Source organism: Megascapheus bottae, chromosome 14, assembly GCF_031878675.1.
Source record: "Megascapheus bottae isolate mThoBot1 chromosome 14, mThoBot2.hap1, whole genome shotgun sequence".
Taxonomy (NCBI): domain Eukaryota; kingdom Metazoa; phylum Chordata; class Mammalia; order Rodentia; family Geomyidae; genus Megascapheus; species Megascapheus bottae.
Genome location: NC_143522.1, coordinates 59,632,734 through 59,657,470, shown reverse-complemented (window position 1 = coordinate 59,657,470; position 24,737 = coordinate 59,632,734). Strand labels below are relative to the sequence as shown.

The 24,737-nt window shown below is 38.9% G+C and overlaps 1 protein-coding gene and 1 pseudogene across 5 annotated transcripts in view; both read left to right on the top strand.

Moving 5' to 3' along the window:
• Positions 1-24,737, top strand: part of Hectd1 (HECT domain E3 ubiquitin protein ligase 1) — a 95,332-nt gene that overhangs the window by 13,800 nt on the left and 56,795 nt on the right. For all 5 annotated transcript variants that reach the window (XM_090345347.1, XM_090345349.1, XM_090345351.1 and 2 more), the window contains 13 exons: positions 2,845-3,079; positions 7,231-7,458; positions 10,054-10,335; positions 10,435-10,705; positions 11,412-11,488; positions 11,568-11,666; positions 14,125-14,239; positions 14,957-15,131; positions 17,391-17,529; positions 17,733-17,903; positions 20,525-20,747; positions 21,394-21,657; positions 21,765-21,841. In XM_090345347.1, the coding sequence (XP_090201473.1) occupies positions 2,845-3,079; positions 7,231-7,458; positions 10,054-10,335; positions 10,435-10,705; positions 11,412-11,488; positions 11,568-11,666; positions 14,125-14,239; positions 14,957-15,131; positions 17,391-17,529; positions 17,733-17,903; positions 20,525-20,747; positions 21,394-21,657; positions 21,765-21,841 (2,356 nt within the window). The remainder of the gene's footprint in view (positions 1-2,844; positions 3,080-7,230; positions 7,459-10,053; positions 10,336-10,434; positions 10,706-11,411; positions 11,489-11,567; positions 11,667-14,124; positions 14,240-14,956; positions 15,132-17,390; positions 17,530-17,732; positions 17,904-20,524; positions 20,748-21,393; positions 21,658-21,764; positions 21,842-24,737) is intronic.
• Positions 1,383-1,578, top strand: LOC150055391 (small nucleolar RNA U3; annotated as a pseudogene).

Genomic DNA, 24,737 nt, shown 5'->3' with positions numbered 1-24,737 from the left:
ACTAGGCCAAACTCCCGGCCCACATTTTTTTTTTTTTTTTTGCCAGTTCTGGGTCTTGAGCTCAGGGCCTGAGCACTGTCCTTGGACTTTCTCAAGGCTAGAGCTCTACCACTTGAGCCTTAGCACCACTTCTGGCTTTTTTCTATATGTGGTACCTAGGAATCAAACCCGGGTCTTCATGCATGCTAGGCAAGCACTTTAACCACTAGGCCAAACTCCCGGTCCCTAATAATACATTTTTTAAGTTAATTTTTTTTTTTCTTTTTTTGGTCATGGAGCTTGAACTCTGGGCCTTGGGTACTGTCCCTGAGCTCTTCAGCTCAAAGCCACCACCTTACCCCAGGAGCCACAGCCCTACTTCCCATTTTCTAGGGATTAATTGGAGATATAGTCTCATGTTCTTTAGTGCCCAGGCTGGCTTTGAACCACGATTCTTAAATCTCAGCCTCCTGAGTAGCTAGGATTCTGGGCGTGAGCCAGCATGCCTGGCAAAAAGTAATTTTTTTCATGCTGTGAGTTTTCTTAAATCATAGGCCAGCATGATATATAGAGAAGGCATGTGGTAATTATAGTATATATAACTATAAAAGGCAAAAGATTTATACAGTCTGAGAAGAAAACAGTATTAATACAGAAAATATTACCATTTCCATGGAAATTCTTTTAGGAACTTCATGAAACTTGGTTCTTTTTGTTTTTGTTATTTTAAGGTACTTATACTTTTTTCAGGGAAAGTTTCTAAATATGTTATTGCAGATAGCATTCTGGAAAACAGTTTAAAGAAATTTTGTAATCTTATTTATGTGGTTGAGAAGACTGCCAAGTTCCATATTGACTGGAATACAGTTGTCCCTCAGTACTGTTGTTCCTCATTGTATCTTGGTTCACTTATTGCAGTTTCACTAGGTTTAAAAAAACTGTAGTGGAGCCACAGCTCCACTTCCTATTTCCTGTTGGTAATTGGAGATAAGACTCCTGCTTAGACTGGATTTCAACTGTGATTCTCAGATCTCTGCCTCCTGAGTAGGTAGGATTGTATGTATGAGCCACCTGTATGGTGCCTTTTAAAGTTTTGATGGCATTATTATAAGTAGCATGCTGTCTAGGGCCTGTAGGTTTGGATCAAGATCAAGATCAAGGGGTAGCAAGTTTGAATCCCTGAGTACAGCAAGCCCCAGTACCATCAAAAACCAAAAGCAAATAAAAAAGAAAATAACAATTTAAAAAGTATACTGTCAGAGATTGCCAGGGTTTCTGCCTAATGAAAAGTAAATGTATTTAATCATTGAAAGAAGTTGTCTAAAATCTTTGATAATGTTCCTGCTGCTGGACCCCTTGAGTTTAAATTATCTAAACATATATTACTGAAGAATAAAGCTAGGAAGGCTATACTATTAAGGATCATTTCTGTATATTGTTGCTAAGAGAGTTTCTCTGAACATGTAGAGTACTGAAAGACATAAGGACGTTTAGCATTCTCTCCTGAGTCTGAAACTACCTTGTGTTAGGGTTTTGCTTCACAGCCAGTTGTTGATTATTCTTTTCCCTTGGGAGAGTCAGAGGGAAAGAACAGTCTAACCTTAAAAAGGACAATAATAATAGTGAAAGATAGATTTAGAGATACTTAACATTTCCAGTTACTTTTTAAAAGTTGCTAAAGATTTGAGAACTGCTCACTTGTGCATACTTAAAATTGGAGGAAAAAAATAGGCTTAAATGTTAAATAGTATTGTATTACTTTGTTTTATCTATAGCTATAGTTTAGACTATGCAGAAATGGCAAATATAATAATGTATTTCTACTAAATGTAAGTTGTGATGTTTTGTATTTATATGTTGATAAAATACAAGAAGTCGGCTGGGAGTTTGGCCTAGTGGTAAGAGTGCTTGCCTAGCATGCATGAAGATCCGGGTTTAAGTCCTCGGTACCACATACATAGAAAATGTTGGAAGTGGTGCTGTGGCTCAAGTGGTAAGAGCACTAGCCTTGAGAAAGTCCAAGAACAATGCTCAGGCCCTAAGTTCAAGCCCAGGACTGGCAAAAAAAAAATACAGGAAGTCTCATTGATAACTGACAGATTTTGCTTTTGATAAAACTATCTAATACAGGTGTAATTGATTATTCAAAGGAGAGAAAAAGAGGTGGGTTAATATTGGGCCAGGCACTGAGCTAGACATTTAATGTATATGATTTAATTTAACCTTTTTAACCATCAAATTAAAGTGGGTATTGTTTGTGTTGTCTGCTGTATAAATGAGGAAATGGGTTTGGAAAGGTCATATAGATGCTGTTCTCTGCTTTATCTTGGTCTTGCATACTTTAAACCAGTGAATGTTCCTATAAAATGTGAATTGAACAGTGTACCTGGCTTTCAAGGACTCTTCTATAAGTTAAGAAATAAATCAATAAATTGAAACTGTATGCATTCATGTATAAAGTTTAAGAATGTGAAAGTACCATTTCACTGGAGACACTCAGGCAAGTTTTATAGAGTAGTTGGTGTTTAAGCCAAACATTTGAACCTAGTTTCAAGTTAATGTTGTTAAAATACTTTGGTGGTACTGAGGTTTGATTACATGGTCTTTTGCTTGCTGTAAAGGCCCTCTACCACTTGAGCTACCCAGTCTGGTGCTGCTACTTAAAACTGTTTCCAGCTTGGTATTTTCAGCAATGAAATTTGTATGTGAATATCACAGTGGAAGTGAAAACAGTGTAAAAATATTGTGTAATGAACATTCAGAGTATTGAGTGAGATAAATGTTAAAATAAAGCTTTTATTATCTTTTATTTTGTTAATATTTTATCTAATAATACTTAATGTAATATGATTTCTTTCACTACAGATGTCCTCCCCGCACTTTCTTACCAGCCCTCTGCAAAATTTTTCTTGATGAAAGTGCTCCAGACAATGTTTTAGAGGTGACAGCTCGAGCCATAACGTACTACCTGGATGTATCTGCAGAATGTACCCGAAGGATTGTTGGGGTAGATGGAGCTATAAAAGCACTTTGTAATCGTTTGGTTGTGGTTGAACTTAACAACAGGACTAGCAGAGACTTAGCTGAACAATGTGTAAAAGTGAGTATTATCATTATCATGCAGAAAATGACTTGGATCATATTTGTCCTCATTTGCCCTAAAAGTATTATTTGTTGGTCCATCTGAAAATCATTTAGAGAATGAAAAGTATATTTTTACTAAGACAGTTTTCCCTGTAACCAACTTTATTAAGAATAATTGTGGGGCCGGAGTTTGGCCTAGTGGTAGCGTGCTTGCCTAGCTTGCACAAAGACCCGGGTTCGATTCCTTGGTACCACATACATAGAAAAAAGCTGGAAATAGTGCTGAGGCTCAAGTGGTAGAGCTCTAGCCTTGAGAAAGTCTAAGGACAGTGCTCAGGCCCTGAGCTCAAGCCCAGGACTGGCAAAAAAATAATAATTGTGAACAATTGAGATCACAGCCTTTTGATACCAAAGTAGATCTCATAGGGCTTGGGAAAAGAAAATGTATTTGTGAATGAAAATTTATAGATTACTGATAAGGTCTTTGGTACTTCTGGTAATCATTAACACTTGAGATAGCTTGTCCATGTTTTTACCAAGGTTATTTTGTCCAGTATTAGTTAAGAGTCCTCCATAAGAACTAATACTAGCCCTACTGCCAGGCATTATTTGAGGCTTTTAAGAATTGCCTTTTTGACAACTGTACATTTCTATTTTATAGATATTTTTTCCGGGGGTGAGGGGGATGATCATGGGGCTTGAACTTGGCCTGGGCACTGTCCCTGAGCTCTTCAGCTCAAGGCTATCTCCCTACCCTTGAGCCAAGTCCTGCTTCCCCATTTTCTAGAGGTTAATTGGAGATAAAAGTCTCAGGTTCTTTTGTCCCCGGCTAGCTTTGAACCTTGATCCTCAGATCTCAGCCTCCTGAGTAGCTAGGATTACAGGCATGAGCCACTGTGCCCGGCTAGATTTTTTTTTTTAATCCAGTAGTTTGAAGTTAAGTAACTTGTTATACAGATAGCAAATAGCACAGCATTTGAACATTAGAAATTTGAAGATAAGTTTGTCTGATTCTAGGGCCTGTGATTTAACTATTATTCTAGTACTGTCTTTCCAGTGAGACCAAGTGTAATTTTATTTAATTCTGAGAGTCCATGTTGGTTAACTTATTGGCATTATGTGGAAGTATGTGTTTGGGTTTTATTTTGAGGCAAAGTCTTACTGTGTTGTACAGGTTGTTCTTTTTTTTTGGCCAATCCTGGGCTTGAGCTTAGGGCCTGAGCACTGTCCTTGGACTTTCTCAAGGCTGAGTCTCACAGGGGCTGGCTTTGTCCTTAGATCTCACCTCCTGAGTAGTTAGGATTACAAGTGTGAGCCACCGGGACCCAGCTGTTGTAATTTTTATTAAATACAGTTTTATTGTTATTAAGGTGTTACACAGAAGAGGTTACCATATTATAAGTCAGGTAATAAGTAAATTTTTCTTTGGACAATGTCACCTTTTTTCTTTTTTTCCTTTTTTTTTTGCCAGTCCTGGGGCTTGAACTCAAGGCCTAGGCACTGTCCTTGGGCTTTCTCAAGGCTAGTGCTCTGCCACTTGAGCCACAGCCCCATTATTGGCTTTTTCTGTGTATGTGGTACCGAGGAATCAAACCCAGGGCTTTGTACATGTTAGGCAAGCACTGTACCACTAGGTCACACTCAAGGCCTGGCTATTGACATTTTTTCCTTCCACTTTTCCTCTTTCCTTTCCCTAAGACTTCTTTGCTTCCTTCTCTTTTTATAGAACCTTTTAAGATAAGTTTTAGTCATCATAACACTTTATCTAAATATTTTAACATGTATATCCTAAAGATAAGAGCATTCTACCAAGCCGTAATGCTATGATTCCACCTATAATAATTAATGGTGACTCGTTCTATAATACATAATGTGCATTTTATAGACTTTTAGTAGTCACCAACATGTTTTTATGACTTAAAAGAATTCATGGAGGCCAGGTGCTGGTGATTTATACCTGTAATCCTAGCTACTCAGGAGGTTGAGATAGGACAGTTAGGATTCAGAACCATCCTAGGTGTGTGAGTTTCTTGCCTCCTTTTAGCCCCCCAAAGCTGGAAGTGATGTTGTGGCTCAAGTGGTAGAGCTCTAGACTTAAGAAAAAAAATACTGAAGGAAATTACCAGGCCCTAAGTTCAAGCCCCAGTACCTTCCTTCCCCCCAAAACAAAATTTAGGGACCAGGTGTGTTGACTCACACCTGTTATCTGGCTTCTCCTAAGGCAGAGGTTGGGTGATTATTGTGGTTGTTATGGACAAGCCCCATCTAAAAACAAACCTGTGCAAAACCAGCTAGGGCATGATTCAAGAGATAGAGAGAGCATTAAAGTCCTGAGTTCAAACTCCTAATAAATCCTAAAAAATCCTGTTTACACATTTATTCTTATTTAATGAACAACAGTCCTTGTCTTTTTCTTCTGTGAAACTTTTTTTTCAGAGTTTAAGCAGTTTATCTTGTTTGATGTCCCACATTTTAGATTTGCTTGATTGTTTGTTTTTGATAGTAGTGGTTTGAAAACTCTTTATTTGCACAATACCATGTTGGTTTGGGGTTAATGTTGCATAATTCAAATTGCATCATATTAGAAAGTATATAAATAAAATCATGTTGTTCCCTTATTTCTTTTTTGCCACTTTAAAAAACAAAACCAAAGCTCCTTCTTATGGATTTTAATTTCAGCTGTTTTCCTATTCATAGCCAAGGGTAATTCTCTCAGTGCTATAAGTAATATTAAGAGATTTAGCCTGTGAATTCCTTTTAGCCCACTAAAATCATGTTTGTGCTTTTTTAACTCAAAGCTGTGGGGTATCTGGGCACTGGTGCCTCACATCAGTAATGTTATCCTAGCTACTCAGGAGGCCAAGATCTGAGAATCATGGTTCGACGCCAGCCTGGGCATGAAAGTCTGTGAGACATTAATCTCTAATTAACTAGTAAAAAGATAGAAGCAGAACTGGTGGGGAACAATTCAGGCTTGTTCTTTGTTTGTTTGTTTTTTATTTTTTTTTTTTGGTCCATTGTGGGGCTTGAACTCTGGGCCTGGGTGTTATCCCTGAGCTCTTCATCAGAAGGCTAGCACTCTACCACTTGAGCCACAGTGCCACTTCTGGCAGTTTAATTTGAACTGCTGTTCTCAGTTTTCAGCCTCCTGAGTAGCTCGGATTGCAGGCATAAGCTACCAATACCTAGCCTGTTCATTTTCTTTTTTTCCAGTCCTGGGGCTTGAACTCAGGGGCTGGGGACTGTCCTTGAGCTTTCTCAAAGACAGTGCTCTGCCACTTGAGCTACAGCACCACTTCTGGCTTTTCCTGAGTGTGTGATACTGAGAAATCAAACCCAGGGCTTTGTGCAAGCACTCTACCAGTAGGCCATGCTCCCAGCCCCGTTCATTTTTTTTTTAAGATTTTTTTTTTTTTGGCGGGGGGAATAGTTGTGGGGCTTGAACTCAGGGCCTGAGCATTGTCCTTGGACTTTCCTCAAGGCCAGAGCTCTACCACTTGAGCCACCACACCACTTCCAGCTTTTTTCTATGTATATGGTACTAAGGGATTGAACCTGGGTCTTAGTGCATACTAGATAAGCACTCTACACTAGGCCAAACTCCCAGCCCCTTAAGATTTTTTTTATCAGCATATATTGGTTGTATTGGGGTATTTCATTATGTCATTTACATGCATAAAATATACCACCGTAATTAATTCATACTCTCTTTGTTACTCTCCTTCATGGCCCCTCTCCTCTTAAAACAATTTCTGTTGGTTTCATCATAAACCATATTCATCCTCATTCACCTCTTGCATGGCCCTTTCCATTCCTGCTGGTAATTCCCCAGCAGAACCTGTTTTTCTTTGAAAATTAATATTCAATCTAAAACATTAATAACAAATGTAATTGAATTTCCTAAGTAGATATTGTCAATGTTATCTAATTGAGATGTAAAACCTGACTATTAAGTTGTTTGTCAGGGACTTTCTACTATCGTATTCAAAGGACCCTGTGTTGACAGATAATTCAACTTGGTTTTTGGATTCACTTTGCTATTATTTGATCAGCACTTGACTACCTTTTATGAGGAAGTCATGGCATGAGGGTACATTATGTTTTCTGTGATTCTAACAAACTAAAGTTAGGTATATTCTTCTGTTAATTTTGTTTTTACTGTTGCAGGTGTTGGAATTGATATGCACGCGTGAGTCTGGAGCAGTTTTTGAGGCTGGTGGTTTGAATTGTGTGCTTACCTTCATTCGTGACAGCGGACACCTGGTTCACAAAGATACCTTGCACTCTGCAATGGCTGTGGTATCAAGACTCTGTGGCAAAATGGAACCTCAAGATTCTTCTTTAGAAATTTGTGTAGAATCTCTGTCTAGTTTACTAAAACATGAAGATCATCAGGTAATAAGTAGGTTTTGTTTTGTTTATTTTCGGCTTTTGGAAATGAATTTTTTTTTGGGGGGGGGGGCAGTCCTGGGCTTGGGTTTAGGGCCTGAGCACTGTCCCTGGATTTTCTCAAGGATAGGGCTCTACCACTTGAGCCACAGCACCACTTCTGGCTTTTTGCTACATGTGTGGTACTGAAGAATCGAACCTGGGTCTTCGTGCATGCTAGGCAAGCACTCTATCACTAGGCCAAACTCCCAGCCCCAATTTTTTTTTTTTTTTTTTTTTTTGCCTGTCCTGGGTTTGGACTTCAGGGCCTGAGCACTGTCCTTGAGTTCTTTTTCTCAAGGCTAGAGCTCTACCACTTGAGCCACAGCACCATTTCTGGCTTTTTTCTATGTATGTGGTACCAAGGAATTGAACCCAGGTCTTCGTGCATGCTCGGCAAGCACTCTACCACTAGGCCAGACTCCCAGCCCCGGAAATGATTTTTTTTTTCCGGAAATGATTTTTATAGTGGTCCCTGTTTGTATTTTTTACTTGTTGAAGTAGAAGTAATTATAGAAATTGCCAGTCTTTTATTGGCAATAATTTTTAAATTTAATTAATTTTTTTTTTGCCAGTCCTGGGTCTTGAACTTAGGGCTTGAGCACTATCCTTGGGCTTTTTCAAGGCTAGAGTTCTACCAGTTGAGCCACAGCACCAGTTCTGTTTTTTCTGTGTATATAGCACCTAGGAATTGAACCCAGTCTTCATGCATCCTAGGCAAGCATTCTACAACTAGGCCAAACTCCTGGTCATATACATATATATATTTTTTTTTTTAATTTTTTTTTTTGTTGGTCATGGGGCTTGAACTCGGCCTGGGCGCTGTCCCTGAACTCTTCAGCTCAAGGCTACCGCCCTACCCCGGGGCCTGGGCGGTGTCCTTGAGTTCTTCAGCTCAAGGCTACTGCTCTACCCTGGAGCCAGTCCTGGAGCCAAGCCTCACTTCCTGTTTTCTAGGGGTTAATTGGAGATTAGACTCAGGTTCTTTTGGGCAGGGCTGGCTTTGAACCTTGATCCTAAGATCTCAGCCTCCTGAGTAGCTAGGATTACAGGTGTGAGCCACCGTGCTGGCCCAAAATATATTTTTTAAAACAAGCTGTATTAACTGGGCGCAAGTGACATGAGCCTGTAATTCTAGCTACTCAGGAGGTTGAGTTCATAGTTTGAAACCAGCTAGGGCAGGAAAGTCCGTAAGATTCTTAGCTCCAGTTAACTAGCAAAAAGCCAGAAGTGGAATTGTAGCTTGAATGGGAGAGTGATAACCTTGAGCAAAAAAGCTCAGGAACAATACCCAGGCCTTGAGTTCAAGCCTCATGACTACCACTTCCCCACCTCCCCCCTCCCCCCCCCCCAAAAAATATATATATTAAGTTTTATCTAACAAAAGTATTTACTTTTTAGCAATTCTGGCATACTTCTGGATCAGTGGTCGCCATTGATGTATTTATATATACTATACTATACAAAATATTAATGTACATATTTTGTAGTGTTTTTGAAATGCTCCTGATTCAGTGTTATTCCTACTGTGGTGATATACACCCCCCTCCCCTTTTTTTTTTTTGCCAGTCCTGGGCTTGAGCTCAGGGCCTGAGCACTGTCCTTGGACTTTCTCAAGGCTAGAGCTCTACCACTTAAGCCTCAGCACCACTTCTGGCTTTTTTTTCTATGTATGTGGTAACCAAGGAATTGAACCTGGGTCTTCATGTATGCTAGGCAAGCACTCTACCACTAGGCTAAACTCCTGGCCCTCTATAACACTTTTAACCAACGTATTTTGGTATTTTATTTCAAACTGCTTCAAAGCTGAGTAAGGATAATCAATTTCACTTTTCCTTGTTTGATCATTTTAGAATCTGCTTGTACCTCAGCATGTACCCTGTACTGTTAATAGGAAGTTAGCTCATAAATTTAATTCCAGAGATATTTTATCTTCTTTTCAGCTACTATCTTTCTGCCTTTAGGTGCCCTCAACCAATAAAAGTTTTGTTTTTTAAAAAAATTTTTTGGGTGGAGGGAGCTTGAACCCATGGCCTAGGCATTTGTCCTTGAGGTTTCTCTCAAGGCTAACACTTTACCACTTGAGCCACAGCACCATTTCCAGTGTTTTCTGTGTATGTAGTACCAGGAAATTGAACCCAGGGCTTCATGCATGCTAGGCAAGCACTCTACCACTAGGTCACACTCTTGTCCCCTTTTGTTTTGATGCCGATCTTGTGTCCTTGAGGTTTTTTGATTAAGGGTCACATTTTACCACTTGAGCTATAAGCTCCACATCTGGCTTTATTTCTTTTGACAGTTCCTTGGAGATAAGTGTTTCCAGGCAGAGCTGGGCGCTGGTGGCTCAAGCTTGTATTACTAGCTGTTCTGGAGGTTGAGATCTGAGGATCACAGTTCAAAGCCAGATTATACCATTAGCAGAGTATGGAGCCAAAATTAAATCTAGATAGATTTTATCTTTCAACATTTCACAAGTTTCCTTTCTTACAGTAACAGTATATGATGTGATATTAGCCCCATTTAGGTTAATGTTATTTGTGTGCTTATTTTTTACATCATCAGGTTTCAGATGGAGCACTACGATGTTTCGCCTCACTCGCAGACCGATTTACTCGTCGTGGTGTTGACCCAGCTCCATTAGCCAAACATGGATTAACTGAGGAACTCTTATCTCGAATGGCAGCTGCTGGTGGTACTGTATCAGGACCCTCATCAGCATGCAAACCAGGTCGCAGCACCACTGGAGCCCCTTCCACAGCTGCAGATTCCAAATTAAGTAACCAAGTATCAACGATTGTAAGTTTGCTCTCAACACTTTGCAGAGGCTCTCCAGTAGTAACACACGTAAGAATGTTTTTGAATCTTTGCTTTTAATCTGTTAGAAAAAAAATGTTTTTGGATAGGGCAAATATGTATAATATTTTTATTTCATTCTCCTTCTAGGATCTCCTGAGGTCAGAGCTTCCAGATTCAATTGAGAGTGCATTACAGGGTGATGAAAGATGTGTGCTTGATACCATGCGTTTGGTTGATCTTCTGTTGGTGCTATTATTTGAAGGACGAAAGGCTTTGCCTAAATCTAGTGCTGGATCTACAGGCAGAATCCCAGGACTTCGGAGACTGGATAGTTCTGGGGAGCGTTCACATCGGCAGCTTATAGACTGTATTCGAAGTAAAGATACTGATGCACTTATAGATGCAATTGACACAGGAGGTCAGATTTTTTGTTAATACTGTGAGATAAGGATTAAAGGCAATTAGTTTTTTCACACAGCTATGCTATTCAATGGCCAATCTTTTAAAGTTTCCCATTTCCATATGCTTAAATTATCTGCCTGATGCATGGTGATACTTGAATAAATGTGTATCGAATGAGTAAACAGCATTTAAAATTTTCGTGGTTTGATACTTGAGAGATCCTGCCAGTACTAATAAGATGAATCACTGGATGGTAGTGCTGTTTTATTAAGATGGATGGAAATTGATTACAGTAAATTGTAACTGTGTGTGTGTGTGTGTGCATGTGTGTGTGTATGTATGTATGTGTATGTGTATGTATTGTGTGTATATATATGAGCAGATTCATGAAAGATTCTTCTAGGTTGTTAGTCCTGTTCTTTTGGAAGATAGATGGGGATTAGCTTTTCCAAAGCTAGATTATAATACAGCTCATACTCTGATGAGCTGATTTTTTAAAAAATTTCATACTTATTTTTAAGACATTATGAATCCTCAGTGGTTTAAGACTTTTAGAATACTAAGGTGATTACTTACTATTTTATAATTAACCTTGGTATTTAAAACACTCTTGGCTATGTACTTAGTGGGATTATTTATAATTTTTAAATAGTTCAGACTTTAGAAAAGTTCAGAATTATTTTATTGGCTTTAAAAGTGAAATTACTCTTTTAAACTTTCAGCCTTTGAAGTAAACTTCATGGATGATGTGGGTCAGACTTTACTAAACTGGGCCTCTGCTTTTGGAACTCAGGAAATGGTAAGCTAATAAATCAGCTTGTATTTTAAATCAAAGATAGAAGTATAAATAAAACAACTTTATGATTATTTTTTTATAGGTAGAATTTCTTTGTGAGAGAGGTGCTGATGTTAATAGGGGTCAAAGGTCATCATCATTACATTATGCTGCCTGTTTTGGAAGACCTCAAGTAGCAAAGGTAAAGTCTAGGGTTTAAAACCATTGATTTTTAAAATTACATGGTTCTAAAATTAGAATAATAAGAAAGTTTTATTCTGGTAAGTTAAGCTTGTATGCCATCTATATCTCCCTATGTCTCTTCCTACTATAACTGTTTCTCTATAAAATAAAGTTTTGTTCATTTCCCTAGCAAAATTATTTTGAGAATTAGAAACATTATGTGTAACATACTGTAGTAGTCTGCATATTTTAGGTATTCAAATGATAGTTGGTATTATTATTTGTGTGTGTGTGTGTGTGTGTGTGTGTGTGTGTGTGTGTGTGTGTGTGTGATGCACGTCCTCTACATAGGTCCTTGGTCCTGTCCCTGAGCTTTTGTGTTAAATGCTAACACTCTACTATGTGAGCCACAGTTCCACTTCTGGCTTTTTAGTGGTTAATTGGAGGTAAGAGTCTCATGGACTTTCTAGTCTGGGCTGCTACAAACCTTCAGATCTCAGTCTTCTGAGTATCTGGAATTACTGGAGTGAGCTACCAATGTCTAGCTTATTGTCACCTTTCATAGTTCAGTAATTCCCCCCCCACCCCCCTCCACACCCCTCGGTCGGTCTTGGGCTTTCTCAAGGCTAGAGCTCTACCACTTGAGCCTCAGCACCACTTCAGGCTTTTTTTCCTATGTATGCGGTCTTTGTGCATGCTAGGCAAGCACTCTACCACTAGGCCAAACTCCTGGCTAGTTCAGAAAATTTTTGGTAGTGATATAGTAGCTTTCCTTTATTACAGTTTGTTATTAAGTACTTATACAAAAGAGTTTTAGTTCAGCATGTTAGTTTATGAGTGCAGTGTGTCTTGATCAATGTGAACTCCTTAATCATTCAGTGTAGTAAGATTTTAACCATAAAAAGATGTCTCTTCAACCTTAAATTTTATCAGTTGGAAGTGATCTTTTTGGGTAGGCCATGGGGTATTGAGGGTTTGAACTCAAGGCTTCATACTTGCTAGGCAAGTACACTACCATTTTTTTGCCCTTTTTGCTTCCCTGTTACTTTGCTTTTTTCTTTTTAAATGTAATATTTTCGCTGTTATTATAAAGGTGATATACAAAGGGGTTTCAGTTACTTAAGTCTGGTAAAGAGTACATTCCTTTTGGATAATGGCGCCCTTTCTCTTGCTCTCCTCCCATCCCTACTCACAAATTGTAACAAGTCATTTTCAATATAGTGACTGATGATTACCATTGCTGTGTTTCTATTTCTGTGCCTTCTCCACACTTCACATTTTTTGCTTTCTTAAAAGTTATTTTTCAAACAGGTTTTGTCCTGGCTACCCTGACCTGCTAACCTTCTGATCTCTGCCTCTTAAGTAACAGATTACAGTCATGTTCCACTATGAATGGCTTATCAGTTGGTTAGTTTTTAAAGAGAGTGATGTTTCTCAAGGTGATTAAATAATAATTAATGAAGTATGTTTTAGAGATCACATTTTAAGAATCCCATTTCCTGCCTTTATTAGGAATGGATACAAGGTCTAATACATACCAGCCAAACATCTTTTATTGTTTACAGCTCTATTCACAGCTCAACTGTATTAAAAACCATCCAGTTAAGCCAGGTGCATTGTCTCACGCCTGTAATCCTAGCTATTCAGGAGGCTGAGATCTGAGGATCATGGTTGAAAGCCAGCCTGAGCACTAAAGACCCTGAGACTATTAGCCACTAGAAAACCAGAAGCAGCACTTGGCTCAAGGGGTAGGGTAGTAGCCAAAGTAGAGTAGTAGCCTTGAGCTGAAATGCTCAGGGACAGTGCCCAGGCCTAGAGTTCAAGCCCCAGGACTGACTAAAAAAAAAAAAAAGAAAGGAAAGAAGAAAGAAACCATTCAGTTAATAAAGTTCTTTTGAACCATTGTGATTAAATATTCTCAGTTTGAGATTACGAAAGGTTCAGGTGATGCTAGTGGCAGTGAAGGATGACAGATCTTGATGACTTTTTGGTTGGCATTATGTATGAGATATTAGGCTTGATTGCCAGATCACAAATTAAATAGTACTCTGTTAAAAAAATTAGGAAAAATACTTTAATGAAGTGACAGGTTCAGTTGGTAATGACAAATCTACTTTTTCAAGATATGAATAACTTTTTTTTTTTCCTGCCAGTTCTGGGGCTTGAACTCAGGGCCTGAGCACTGTCCTTGGGCTTTCTCAAAGTTAGAGCTCTATCACTTGAGCCACAGCACCACTTCGGCTTTTTCTATGTAGGTAGTACCGCGGAATTGAACCCAGGTCTTTGTGCATGCTAGGCAAGCACTCTACCACTAGGCCAAACTCCCAGCTGTGAATAGATGCTTTTAAGATAATAAATGGAAGCGCAAATTTGGATTAGTACTTGTATAATTTAAGTAATTATGGAAAAACCTTTAGAATGACGAGTTAGATTTTTAAAGAAATAAGATATTCACATTAAGTGTTTTATGTTTCAAGACTCTGTTAAGGCATGGTGCAAATCCAGACTTAAGAGATGAAGATGGGAAAACTCCATTAGATAAAGCTCGAGAAAGGGGCCATAGTGAAGTTGTTGCTATTCTTCAGTCTCCTGGTGAGTAGTAAATTATTCCTTTTAGGCTATGTAATATTACTTTTCATCTTCACTTCCACAGAAGCAGCTTTTTGTTAGACACATAACATTATATAAATGAACTATTCCTCCAAACACATGCACACGCATACACAAATGTATTTGTCAAACCTTTATCAGTTACTGATACATTTTCTTGAGATGAACTAAATGTTTTGAGAACCAATAAAACTCAAAATTCAAGGCATAGGGGAATGTCTGGTAAAGAATACTTGGATATTGTGGAAGTAAATTAATTTGAGTTGATGAATGCAAAAACTGAAGTAATTTTCAGAATCAAAAGTGTGAAATGATTTCCTTAATGTGTTATTCATCTCATTAAAAGTGTGTTTGTAAAAACAACATCAACAGATACTACCTAATTTTATATCCTCCCCTCTGGATCTTTCTGGTGTGAGGATTCAACCAAAGGCCTTACATGCACATTCTTAGGCAATCATTCTGCCACTAAGGTACCTATATCCTCCCACCTACATGATTGCAATTTGAGGTGGTTATATCTTACTTTATTCTTTAGTGGTACTTGAGTATGAACTGATCACTTTTGCTTGCTAAGTGGGTGCTTTAACAGTTGAGTCACGTCACCAGCCTGCTAATGTTGGTATACCTTAAGATTTTTTTTTTCTTGAAACAAAATGTTTCTGAAAAATATTTCTTTGTACAACATTTTGTTTGTAGGTGATTGGATGTGTCCAGTTAATAAAGGAGATGATAAGAAAAAGAAAGATACAAATAAGGATGAAGAAGAATGTAATGAGCCCAAAGGAGATCCAGAAATGGCACCAATATACTTGAAAAGGTTATTGCCAGTGTTTGCACAAACATTTCAGCAAACCATGCTGCCTTCAATAAGGTAATTATTTATAATGTTTGTAAATATTGGCTAAATCTAATTATTTGTTTTTATATTTACCTTTTCAAGAAAGATTTGAGGTTTAACATTTAAAATCTATAGTAATGTCGTGTGCTGATGGCTATACCTGTAATCCTAGCTACTCAGGAGGCTGAAATCAGAAGATTTCAAAGCCAACTGGGGCACTAAAGTTCATGAAACTTATCTTCAGTTAACCAGCAGAAAACTAGAAGTGGTGATGTGGCACACGTGGTAGGGTATTAGCTTGAGCTGAAGAGCTCAGGGACAAAGCCCAGGCACAAGAGTTCAAGCCCCATGACCCATTTTTAAAAAGGGGGGAGAGAGGAATAGATTGGTTTTTATTTGTTTTGTTGTGTTTTTTTTTGTTCATTGAGGCTTCAACTTGAAGCCTGGGTGGTGTCCCTTAGTTTTTCGTTTTGTTTTGTTTTGTTTTTCGGTTGTGGGCTTGAATTCTGGTCCTGGGCGCTGTCCCTGAGCTCTTAAGCTCAAGGTTACAAGTCTACCCCTTGAGCCACAGTGCCACTTCCAGTTCTCTGGTAGTTAATTTCTGACTTTGAACCACATTCCTCAGATCTCAGCCTTCTGAGTAGATAGGTTTACAGGCGTGAGCCACTACACCTGGTTCTTTAGTTCTTCCGCTAAATCATAACACTCTACTAGTTTCAGCCATAGTGCTACTTCTGGTTTTCAGGTGGTTAATTGGAGATAAGACTCTCATGGATTTTCCTGCCTATGACTTTGAACCAGAATCCTCAAATCTCAGTTTTCTGACTAGCTAGAATTAAAAGCATGAGCCAATGGTACCCAGCCTCCATTTCCAGCTTTTTGCTGGTTAATTGGATATTAGGCTTTTATGGATTTGATGCTTGATTCACTTAGTCTTTTATAATTTCATATTTTAAAGCAATAAGTGTGTGTTTTAAAAAGAATAAATAAGCTGGGAGTTGGTGGCTTATCCTTGTAAATCCCAGCTACTCAGGAAGCTGAGATCTGAAGCTCCAGGTTCAAAGCCAGCCTGGGCATGAATTCCTGACATTCTTTTCTCTAGACAACTACCAAAAGGTGGGAATTGATGATATGACTTAAAGTGGTAGAGCACTAACCTGAGCACAAAAGCTCAGAGACAGTGCCCAGGCCTTAGGTTCAAGCCCGAGAATTGTCAAAAAGAAAAGAAATGTTAGTTTTGATTAGCTCAATATATTAATAATATTAATCATAGGAAATAAGATTACTTCAAATGTAACTAGCGGGCTAGGGGTGGCCTAGTGGTATTGTTGCTTGCCTAGCATGCCTGAAGCCCTGAGTTTGATTCCTAAGTACCACATAAACAGAAAAGGCTGGAAGTGGCATTGGGCTCAAGTGGTAGAGTGCTAGCCTTGAGTATAAGAAATTCAGGAACATGGGGGTGGGGGGGAGGAAATGGGAACCAAGACATGAGAAAGGGTATCAATGTATGTGAATTAATGCACCTTCTATCTGGCGAATATAATATAACCCTTCTATTAATTACAATAAAAAATATATGAAAAAAAGAAATTCAGGAACAGTGCCTAGGTCCTGAGTTCAAGTCCAATGATTGACCAAAAAAAAAAAAACCAAAACCTAGTGTTTTTATGTTTGTTTGTTTTTGTTGGTTGTGGGGCTTGAACAAAGGGCCTATATGCTCTCTCTGAGCTGTTTTGTGTAAGGTTAGCATTCTACCACTTAGAGCAACAACTCCATTTCCATGTTTTGAATGGTTATGTGGAGATCAGAGTCTCATGGGGACTTTTTGCCTGGACTGGCTTTGAACCAACATCCTTAGATCTCATGCTCCTGAGATCTGATTTCAATAGAATTGAATAGAATTACAGAATTGAGTAAAATTGATTAGAATTACAAGCATGAGTCACCAGCATCTGGCCCTACTGCATAGTTGTTTGTGTTTTTGCTAATTTTAGCTTTTTGTTGCTGTTGTTAGTCTGAGGCTTGAACTCTGGGCCTGGGTGCTGTCCCTGAGCTCTTCAGCTCAAGGCTGCCAACCTAACCCTGCCTTACCCCTTGAGCCACAGTGCCACTTCCATTTTTCTAGTGGTTAATTGTAGATAAAGAGTCTCACTGACTTTAGTGCCCAGGTTGCCTTTGAACTGCAGTCCTCAGATGTCAGCCTCCTGAGTTGCTCAGATTACTGTGCCCAGCTGATTTTAGCTTCTTAACAATGCTTTCATAAATTTCTTTCTTTTCTTTTTATTTCTCAAGGAAAGCAAGTCTTGCTCTAATCCGAAAAATGATTCATTTTTGTTCAGAAGCACTGTTAAAAGAAGTTTGTGACTCTGATGTTGGTCATAATTTGCCTACAGTACTAGTGGAAATCACTGCAACTGTTCTTGATCAAGAGGTCAGTTTCTCATCTGTCTAAAAAACCTGTAGCTTTAATTTTCTTTATATAGTAGTCTGTAAAAATAAAGTTGAAAATTTTGTTTTAATTTTAGTAAGTCACTTTGTGCACATTACTGTATTTACTCACTCAAAGTGACTGAACTTACTCATGTCATTTTCTGTTAACTGCCTTGTTGTCATGTGCTCTTTCCCCCCCTCCAGGATGATGATGATGGCCACTTGCTTGCTTTGCAGATCATAAGGGATTTAGTAGATAAAGGTGGTGATATTTTTTTGGATCAGCTAGCCAGACTTGGCGTAATTAGCAAAGTGTCAACTTTGGCAGGTCCTTCCTCTGATGATGAAAATGAAGAGGAGTCAAAACCAGAAAAAGTGAGTGCTCCTCATTGTACTGATATAAGGAATAGAGTCTAATTTGAAAAATGTAATTTTATTTTATGGTACTTTTGACAAAATACTGGCAATACAAAGGTAGCACTATACATTTAAATTCAGTTTTCTATTTAAAATTTTTATCGATACATTTTTGTGTGTTTGTACTGGGTCTTCAACTCAGCTCCTTGAACTGTCACTTGGCTTTTTTTGATCAAGGCTAGAGCTCTACAACTTGAGTTGAACCTCCACTTTAGGCCTTTGCTGGTTTTTGGAGTTGAGTCTCATCGTCTTTTCTGCTTGGCTAGCTTCAAACTTATCCTCAGATCTCAGACTCCAGAGTAGTAAAGATTAAAGAAATAAACTACCAGTATCGAGGGATGAAATTTGAATTATATAGAAAAGTTGCAGTTAACTAGTATCAAAATACCTATCTAGAGGCCAGGAGTGTGGTAGAGTGCTCCATTTCTTGGTACCACATACACAGAAAAAGCCAGAAGTGGCATTGTGGCTAAAGAGGCAGAGGGCTAGCCTTGTGCAAAAAGTGTCTGAGGGGGGCCGGGAGTTTGGCCTAGTGGTAGAGTGCTTGCCTAGCATGCATGAAGACCCAGGTTTGATTCCTCGGTACCACATACATAGAAAAAAGCCAGAAGTGGTGCTGAGGCTCAAGTGGTAGAGTGCTAGCCTTGAGAAAGTACAAGGACAGTGCTCAGACCCTGAGCCCAAGCCCAGGACTGGCAAAAAAAAAAAAAAAAAAGTGTCTGAGGACAGTGCCCGCGCTCTGAGTTCAAGCCCCAGGACTGGCAATAATAATAATAAGATACCTATTCAGTATCTTATTCAGTAGTATTCATTAGTTATTAACATTATTACCTTATTTATCATTTCTATCCAAGAGCCAGTAGTATATATCCATAATCCTAGCTATCAGGAGACTGAGATTAAGGATTGTGGTTTGAAGATAGTCCATCAGACAAAACTGAGAGAGTTATTTCCAATAACCAAGAGTGCCAGCCTTGAACAAAAAAGCTAAGGGAAGCCAGGTACGATGGCTCTCACCTGTAATCCTAGCTACTCAGGAGGTTAAGATTGTACTTCAAAGCTAGCCTGGGCACTGAGACTTTTTTTTTTTGGCCAGGCAAGCACTCTACCACTAGACCAAACTCTCAGCCCCCCCCCCCCCCCCCGAAACTCATCTCCACTAGAAAACCGGAAGTGGCCTTGTTCCTCAAGCGGAAGGGCCTTGAGCTGAAGAGCTCAGGGACAATACCCAGGCCAGTGGTAGGGTGGTAGCCTTGAGCTTTTCCAGGTCAGGGACAGCACCCAGGCCCAGAGTCCAAGCCCCATGACTGACCAAAAAAAACCCCAACAAGCTAAGGGAGAGTGTAAGGTTCTTAGTTAAAGTTCTGGTACTCAGCTTGTATGTGCATGCGTGTGCACATGTGCACACGCATACACATACAATGCTTGGGTGCTGATGGCTCACATAAGTAATCCTAGCTACTCAGGAGGCTGAAAATTAAGAATCCCAATTCAGAGCCACATAGGAAGGAAAGTCTGAGACACATCCACTTAATCAGCCAAAAGCAAAAAAGGATAAAAAAGAAAAAGCTAGCAAGGAGGTATAGTTCAAGTGAATTACCAGTCTTCATCAAATAAGCCAAGCAAGAGACATGAAGAGCCACTACTGAGTTCAAGATCTAGTACTAGCATTTTTTTTTAAAGGGGGGCTGGGGGAGGGAGGTTGGAAATGTGGCTTAGTGATATAGAGTCCTTACCTAGTGTGCATGAAGTCCTGAGTTCAATTCCTCAGTACTACATAAACAGAAAAGGCCAGAAGTGTTGCTGTGACTCAAGTGGTAGAGTGCTAGTCTTGAGCAAAAGAAACTCAGGGATAGTACCCAGGCCCAAGTTCAAGCTCCAGGACTGGCAAAAAAGAAAAAAAATATTAGCTAGATGTGTATAGATCTCTTAATTCATTATCTTTCCCACTATTCCTAGACATGATATATTCATATGATTTTTCTTAACATTTTTAGGATATTTATTTATTGTCAGTCCTGGGGACTGAACTCAGGGCCTGAGCATTGTTGTTAGGCTTTCCTCAAGGTTAGTGCTCTACCATTTGAGCCATAGCACCAGTTCTGGCTTTTCTATATATGTGATACCAAGGAATCCAACCCAGGTCTTGGTGCATGCTAGGCACTCTACCACTAGGCCAAACTCCCCACCAGGAGTTTTGTATTTTTGTGCTGGTCCTGGGGCTTGAACTTAGTGCCCTTAGAGCTGCCCTTGAGCTGCTTTTGCTCAGGGCTAGTGCTCTACCACTTGAGCCACACTCCACTTTTTGGCTATTTAGTTCATTGGAGATAAGTGTTTCATGGACTTTCCTGCCTTTGCTGGCTTTGAGCTGTGTTCCTCAGATCTCAGCCTCCTACGCAGCCAGCAGTGCCTGGCAGGATTTTTGATATTTAGACCTTTGTAATTAGCTATGATATACATGAAATTACAGACATATGGGTATTTATATATAGGGTATTTAAATTTTAAGTTTAATTCATATTCATTAAAAAATAGTTGTATTTGAAATAACAATTATCTTACTGAATAATTCTACACAGGAAGATGAACCACAGGAAGATGCTAAAGAATTGCAGCAAGGTAAACCCTATCATTGGAGAGACTGGTCAATCATTAGGGGAAGGGACTGCTTATATATTTGGAGTGATGCTGCAGCCTTGGAATTATCTAATGGCAGTAATGGATGGTTCAGATTTATCCTGGATGGAAAACTTGCTACCATGTATTCGAGTGGTAGCCCTGAAGGTGGATCAGATAGTTCAGGTAATACTTTCTTTCAAATAAAATAATGTCTTTTAAAATTCATTTTGCTGCTCATGTTTTTGCTAATATTGTCATCAAAGTGGCACATTTTTTATAATTATAGGAACAATTTTATAAGAAAAATTATTGAACTATAAACATATGTTATATCTACCTTTTGTTACTGTTTTCTGCCGATCCTGGGCTTGAATTCAGTGCAGTATTCCTGAGCTTTTGTACTCAAAGCCTAGCACTCTACCACTGGATCCACAGCTCCAATTCCAACTTTTCGGTGCTTAACTGGAATAAGAATCTTAGGGACTTTCCTGCCCTGGCTGTCTTCACACTGTGATTCTCAGATCTCAGCCTCTTGAATATGTAGAATTACAGGCATGTAACATTGATACCTGGCAATGTATAACTTTAATTGTGTGCAACCTAAATAGATTGATAGGTCAGACCTGTAAGAGGTACTAACTAATATTACATGAAATCTATATTAATAATTTCTGGTTTTTCTTATTTGTGGTACCCTGGACCTTCCTTGCATGTGTTGGGCAAGCACTCTACCACTGAAGTATATACCCTAACCCCTAATAGGGAATTTGTGTTTTCAGAAATAGTTGAAAGGATTGAAATTTTTTAAAGCAATATTTTGTCTTTATAGAGAGCAGAAGTGAATTCTTAGAGAAGCTACAGAGAGCTCGAGGGCAAGTAAAGCCATCTACTTCAAGTCAACCTATATTGTCAGCGCCAGGACCCACTAAACTTACTGTTGGGAATTGGTCACTAACTTGCTTAAAAGAAGGAGAAATTGCTATTCATAACTCAGATGGTCAGCAAGCTACAATATTGAAAGAAGATTTACCTGGCTTTGTATTTGAATCTAATAGAGGAACCAAACATTCATTTACTGCAGAAACTTCTCTGGGTAAGCATATACCTATTGTAAATTTAGCAAGTAAGAATAAGTGAATATGTTAAATTGTAATAAAGTATGTTCTGTGAAAAAAAAAATTTTTATTGTCCCTACCCCAGGTTCTGAATTTGTAACTGGCTGGACTGGCAAAAGAGGCAGAAAACTGAAATCTAAGTTGGAAAAAACAAAGCAAAAGGTATATTTGTGAAATGTAATTTCTTTCTTTTTTATAGTGAGTTGATAATTTTTTTTTCCCAGTCCTGGGGCTTGAACTCAGAGCCTGGGCACTATCCTTGAGTTGCTTTTGCTTAAGGCTACCACTCTACCACTTGAGCTATAGCATCACTTCCAGTTTTTTCCATTTATGTGGTACTGATGAATTGAACTCAGGGCTTCATGCATATTAGGCAAGTAGTCTACGATTAAGCCACGTTTCCAGCCCCTGACGGTAAATTTTTGATAGATTATAGGATTTTTTTTTTTTTTTCTGCCAGTCCTGGGCTTAAGCTCAGGCCTGAGCACTGTCCTTGGATTTTTCTTAAGGCTAGAGCTCTACCACTTGAGCCTCAGCACCACTTCCGGCTTTTTCTAAGTGTGTGGTACCAAGGAATCGAACCCAGGTCTTTGTGCATGCTAAGCAAGCACTCTACCACTAGGCCAAACTCCCGGCCAGATTATAGGATTTTTAAAGTAGGCGGTGGTTTTTGTGTTAGGGGGTCCTGGGACTTGAATTTAGCGCCAGGGTGCTGTCCCTGAGCTGTTTTGCTTAAGGCTGATACTCAACCACTTGAACCACATGGACTTTCCTGTCTGGGCTAGATTTAGATTGTCATCCTGAGATCTCTTCTAAGACATTGGTGCCTGGCTTTTTTTTTTTTTTTTTTCCTTGCCATTACTAGTGCTTGAACTCGGGGCCTCCTGTTTTTGTTTTTGTTTTTCTCCAGACTGGTGCCCTGCCACTTAAGCAGTACCTCTGCTTTTGGCTTTTTGCTAGTTAATTAGAGATAAAAACCTCATGCATTTATGCCTGGGCTGACTTTGAACCTCAGTATTATATTTCTGAATAGCTGGGATTGCAGATATGAGCCACCAGCACCCAGTAACATAAGAGTATTTTAACCAAATGTGTTTAAAATTTCTTATGATCTTGGAAATTTTATATGTTCATAATAAGATACCTTGAAGTTGGGTCTTGAGTCTAAACACAATATTTTTGAGATGGAGGTATAACTCAGTAGTATAGTTCTTGCCACTGAGATGGTTTCCCAGTGCTGCAGACAAAAACAAAATACAATTTATTTGCGTTTCATACATACCTCAGTCTGAAGTTAATTAATCTATACATAATTTTATATAATACTTATATAAGCCAAATACACACACATACACACACACACATACACACACACACACACACACACACACACACACACACATACACACACATATATAGCACATATATATAACACAAAGTGGAATTTTTGCCCTTGTATTATGGGGGTGGTACATAAAAATTTCAGATTTTGGATGCTTAGTCTGTATGTTGAATATGTCGACTAAGAGAAGTAAAATTCTATAAAGAGAAGTAAAATTCCATAACAGGTGACTGATCAGTAAGATCCTTGTCTCACCCTTAAATTTTTGTTTTTCTTAAAGCCAAACAAAAATATGACAAAAAGAAACAGTATTATAAATATACTCTTAAATAAAGAATGTTGAGGATCAAACCCAGGGACCGGTAGAATTTACTACGTGTGTATCATGCCTAATCTTAGTTCTTCCAGGAGGCTGAGATCTGAAGCCAACCCAGCAAGAAAGTCCATGAGAGTATCACCTCCAAGTAACCACTTTAAAAAAAAGATGGCTAATGGGCCAGGAGTTTAGCCTAGTGGTAGAGTGCTTGCCTAGCATGTACAAAGGCCCAGGTTCAATTCCTCGGTACCACATACATAGAAAAAAGCCAGAGTGGTGCTGAGGCTCAAGTGGTAGAGCCTTGAGAAAGTCCAAGGATAGTGCTCAGGCCCTGAGCTCAAGCCCAGAACTGGGGAAAAAAAAAAAAAATGGCTGGAGGTGGAGTTGTGGCTCAAGTGAGGTAAAGTACTAGCCTGGAGCAAAAAAGCTCAGAGATTAACCAGTCCCTAAGTTCAAGCCCTAGGATGACACCCAGCCCCGACTCTGCATTAAAGGAAATTAACTATTAGTGGGTTTGTTTGTTTGTTTTGCCAGTCTTGGGGCTAGCACTCTACCACTTCAGCCACAGCACCACGTCGAACGTCGAACCTTTTCTGTGTGTGTGGTACCAAGGAATTGAACCCAGGGATTTTGTGCATGCTTAGGCAAGCACTCTACCACTAAGCCACACTCCCATCCGAACTATTAGTATTTTTTTTTTAGTGTGTGTGTGTGTGTGTGTTTGTGTTTGTGTTTGTGTTTATTGCCAGTCCCAGGCTTGGGCTCAGGGTCTGAGCACTGTCCTTGGGTTTTCTCAAGGCTAGAACTCAACCACTTGAGCCACAGTACCACTTCTGGCTTTTTCTATGTATGTGGTACCTAGGAATTGAACCCCCAGGTCTTTGTGCATGCTAGGCAAGCACTATACATTAGGTCAAACTCCTGGCCCACTCAGCTACTAGTTTAAGTTTAGGTTTACTTATAAATTGTATAGGATATACCAAAATAGGATGAAAAATTGTCAGTAAATAGTTTAGGAAGATGAGATTTTTTTTCTGTTACATTAAAGTTATGAGTTTGTGATTAAAGTGCAAAGAAATATACTCTAAGTTTATGTTACTGAAACATAAATAGTAAATAGTAGTATGTGCTAAATTTCATCAGACCTTACCTTAAATTAGAAAATATATTGGTGTTTCTTTCAGATGTTTTTATTTTAACTTCAGTGATTGATCAGTAGTATACAGAAGTATCAGTATCAGAAGTATTCTTTCTTGTACTAAAATATGTAAAATTATGAATGATGTCTATACTCTGTGTGACTAATATTAGAAACCTTAGTTGGGTCCTAGAATGCTTAAAAAAAAAGTGGGGGGGGTCAACTTTGATAGACCCAGTTAGAAGTAGTTAAATAATGATCT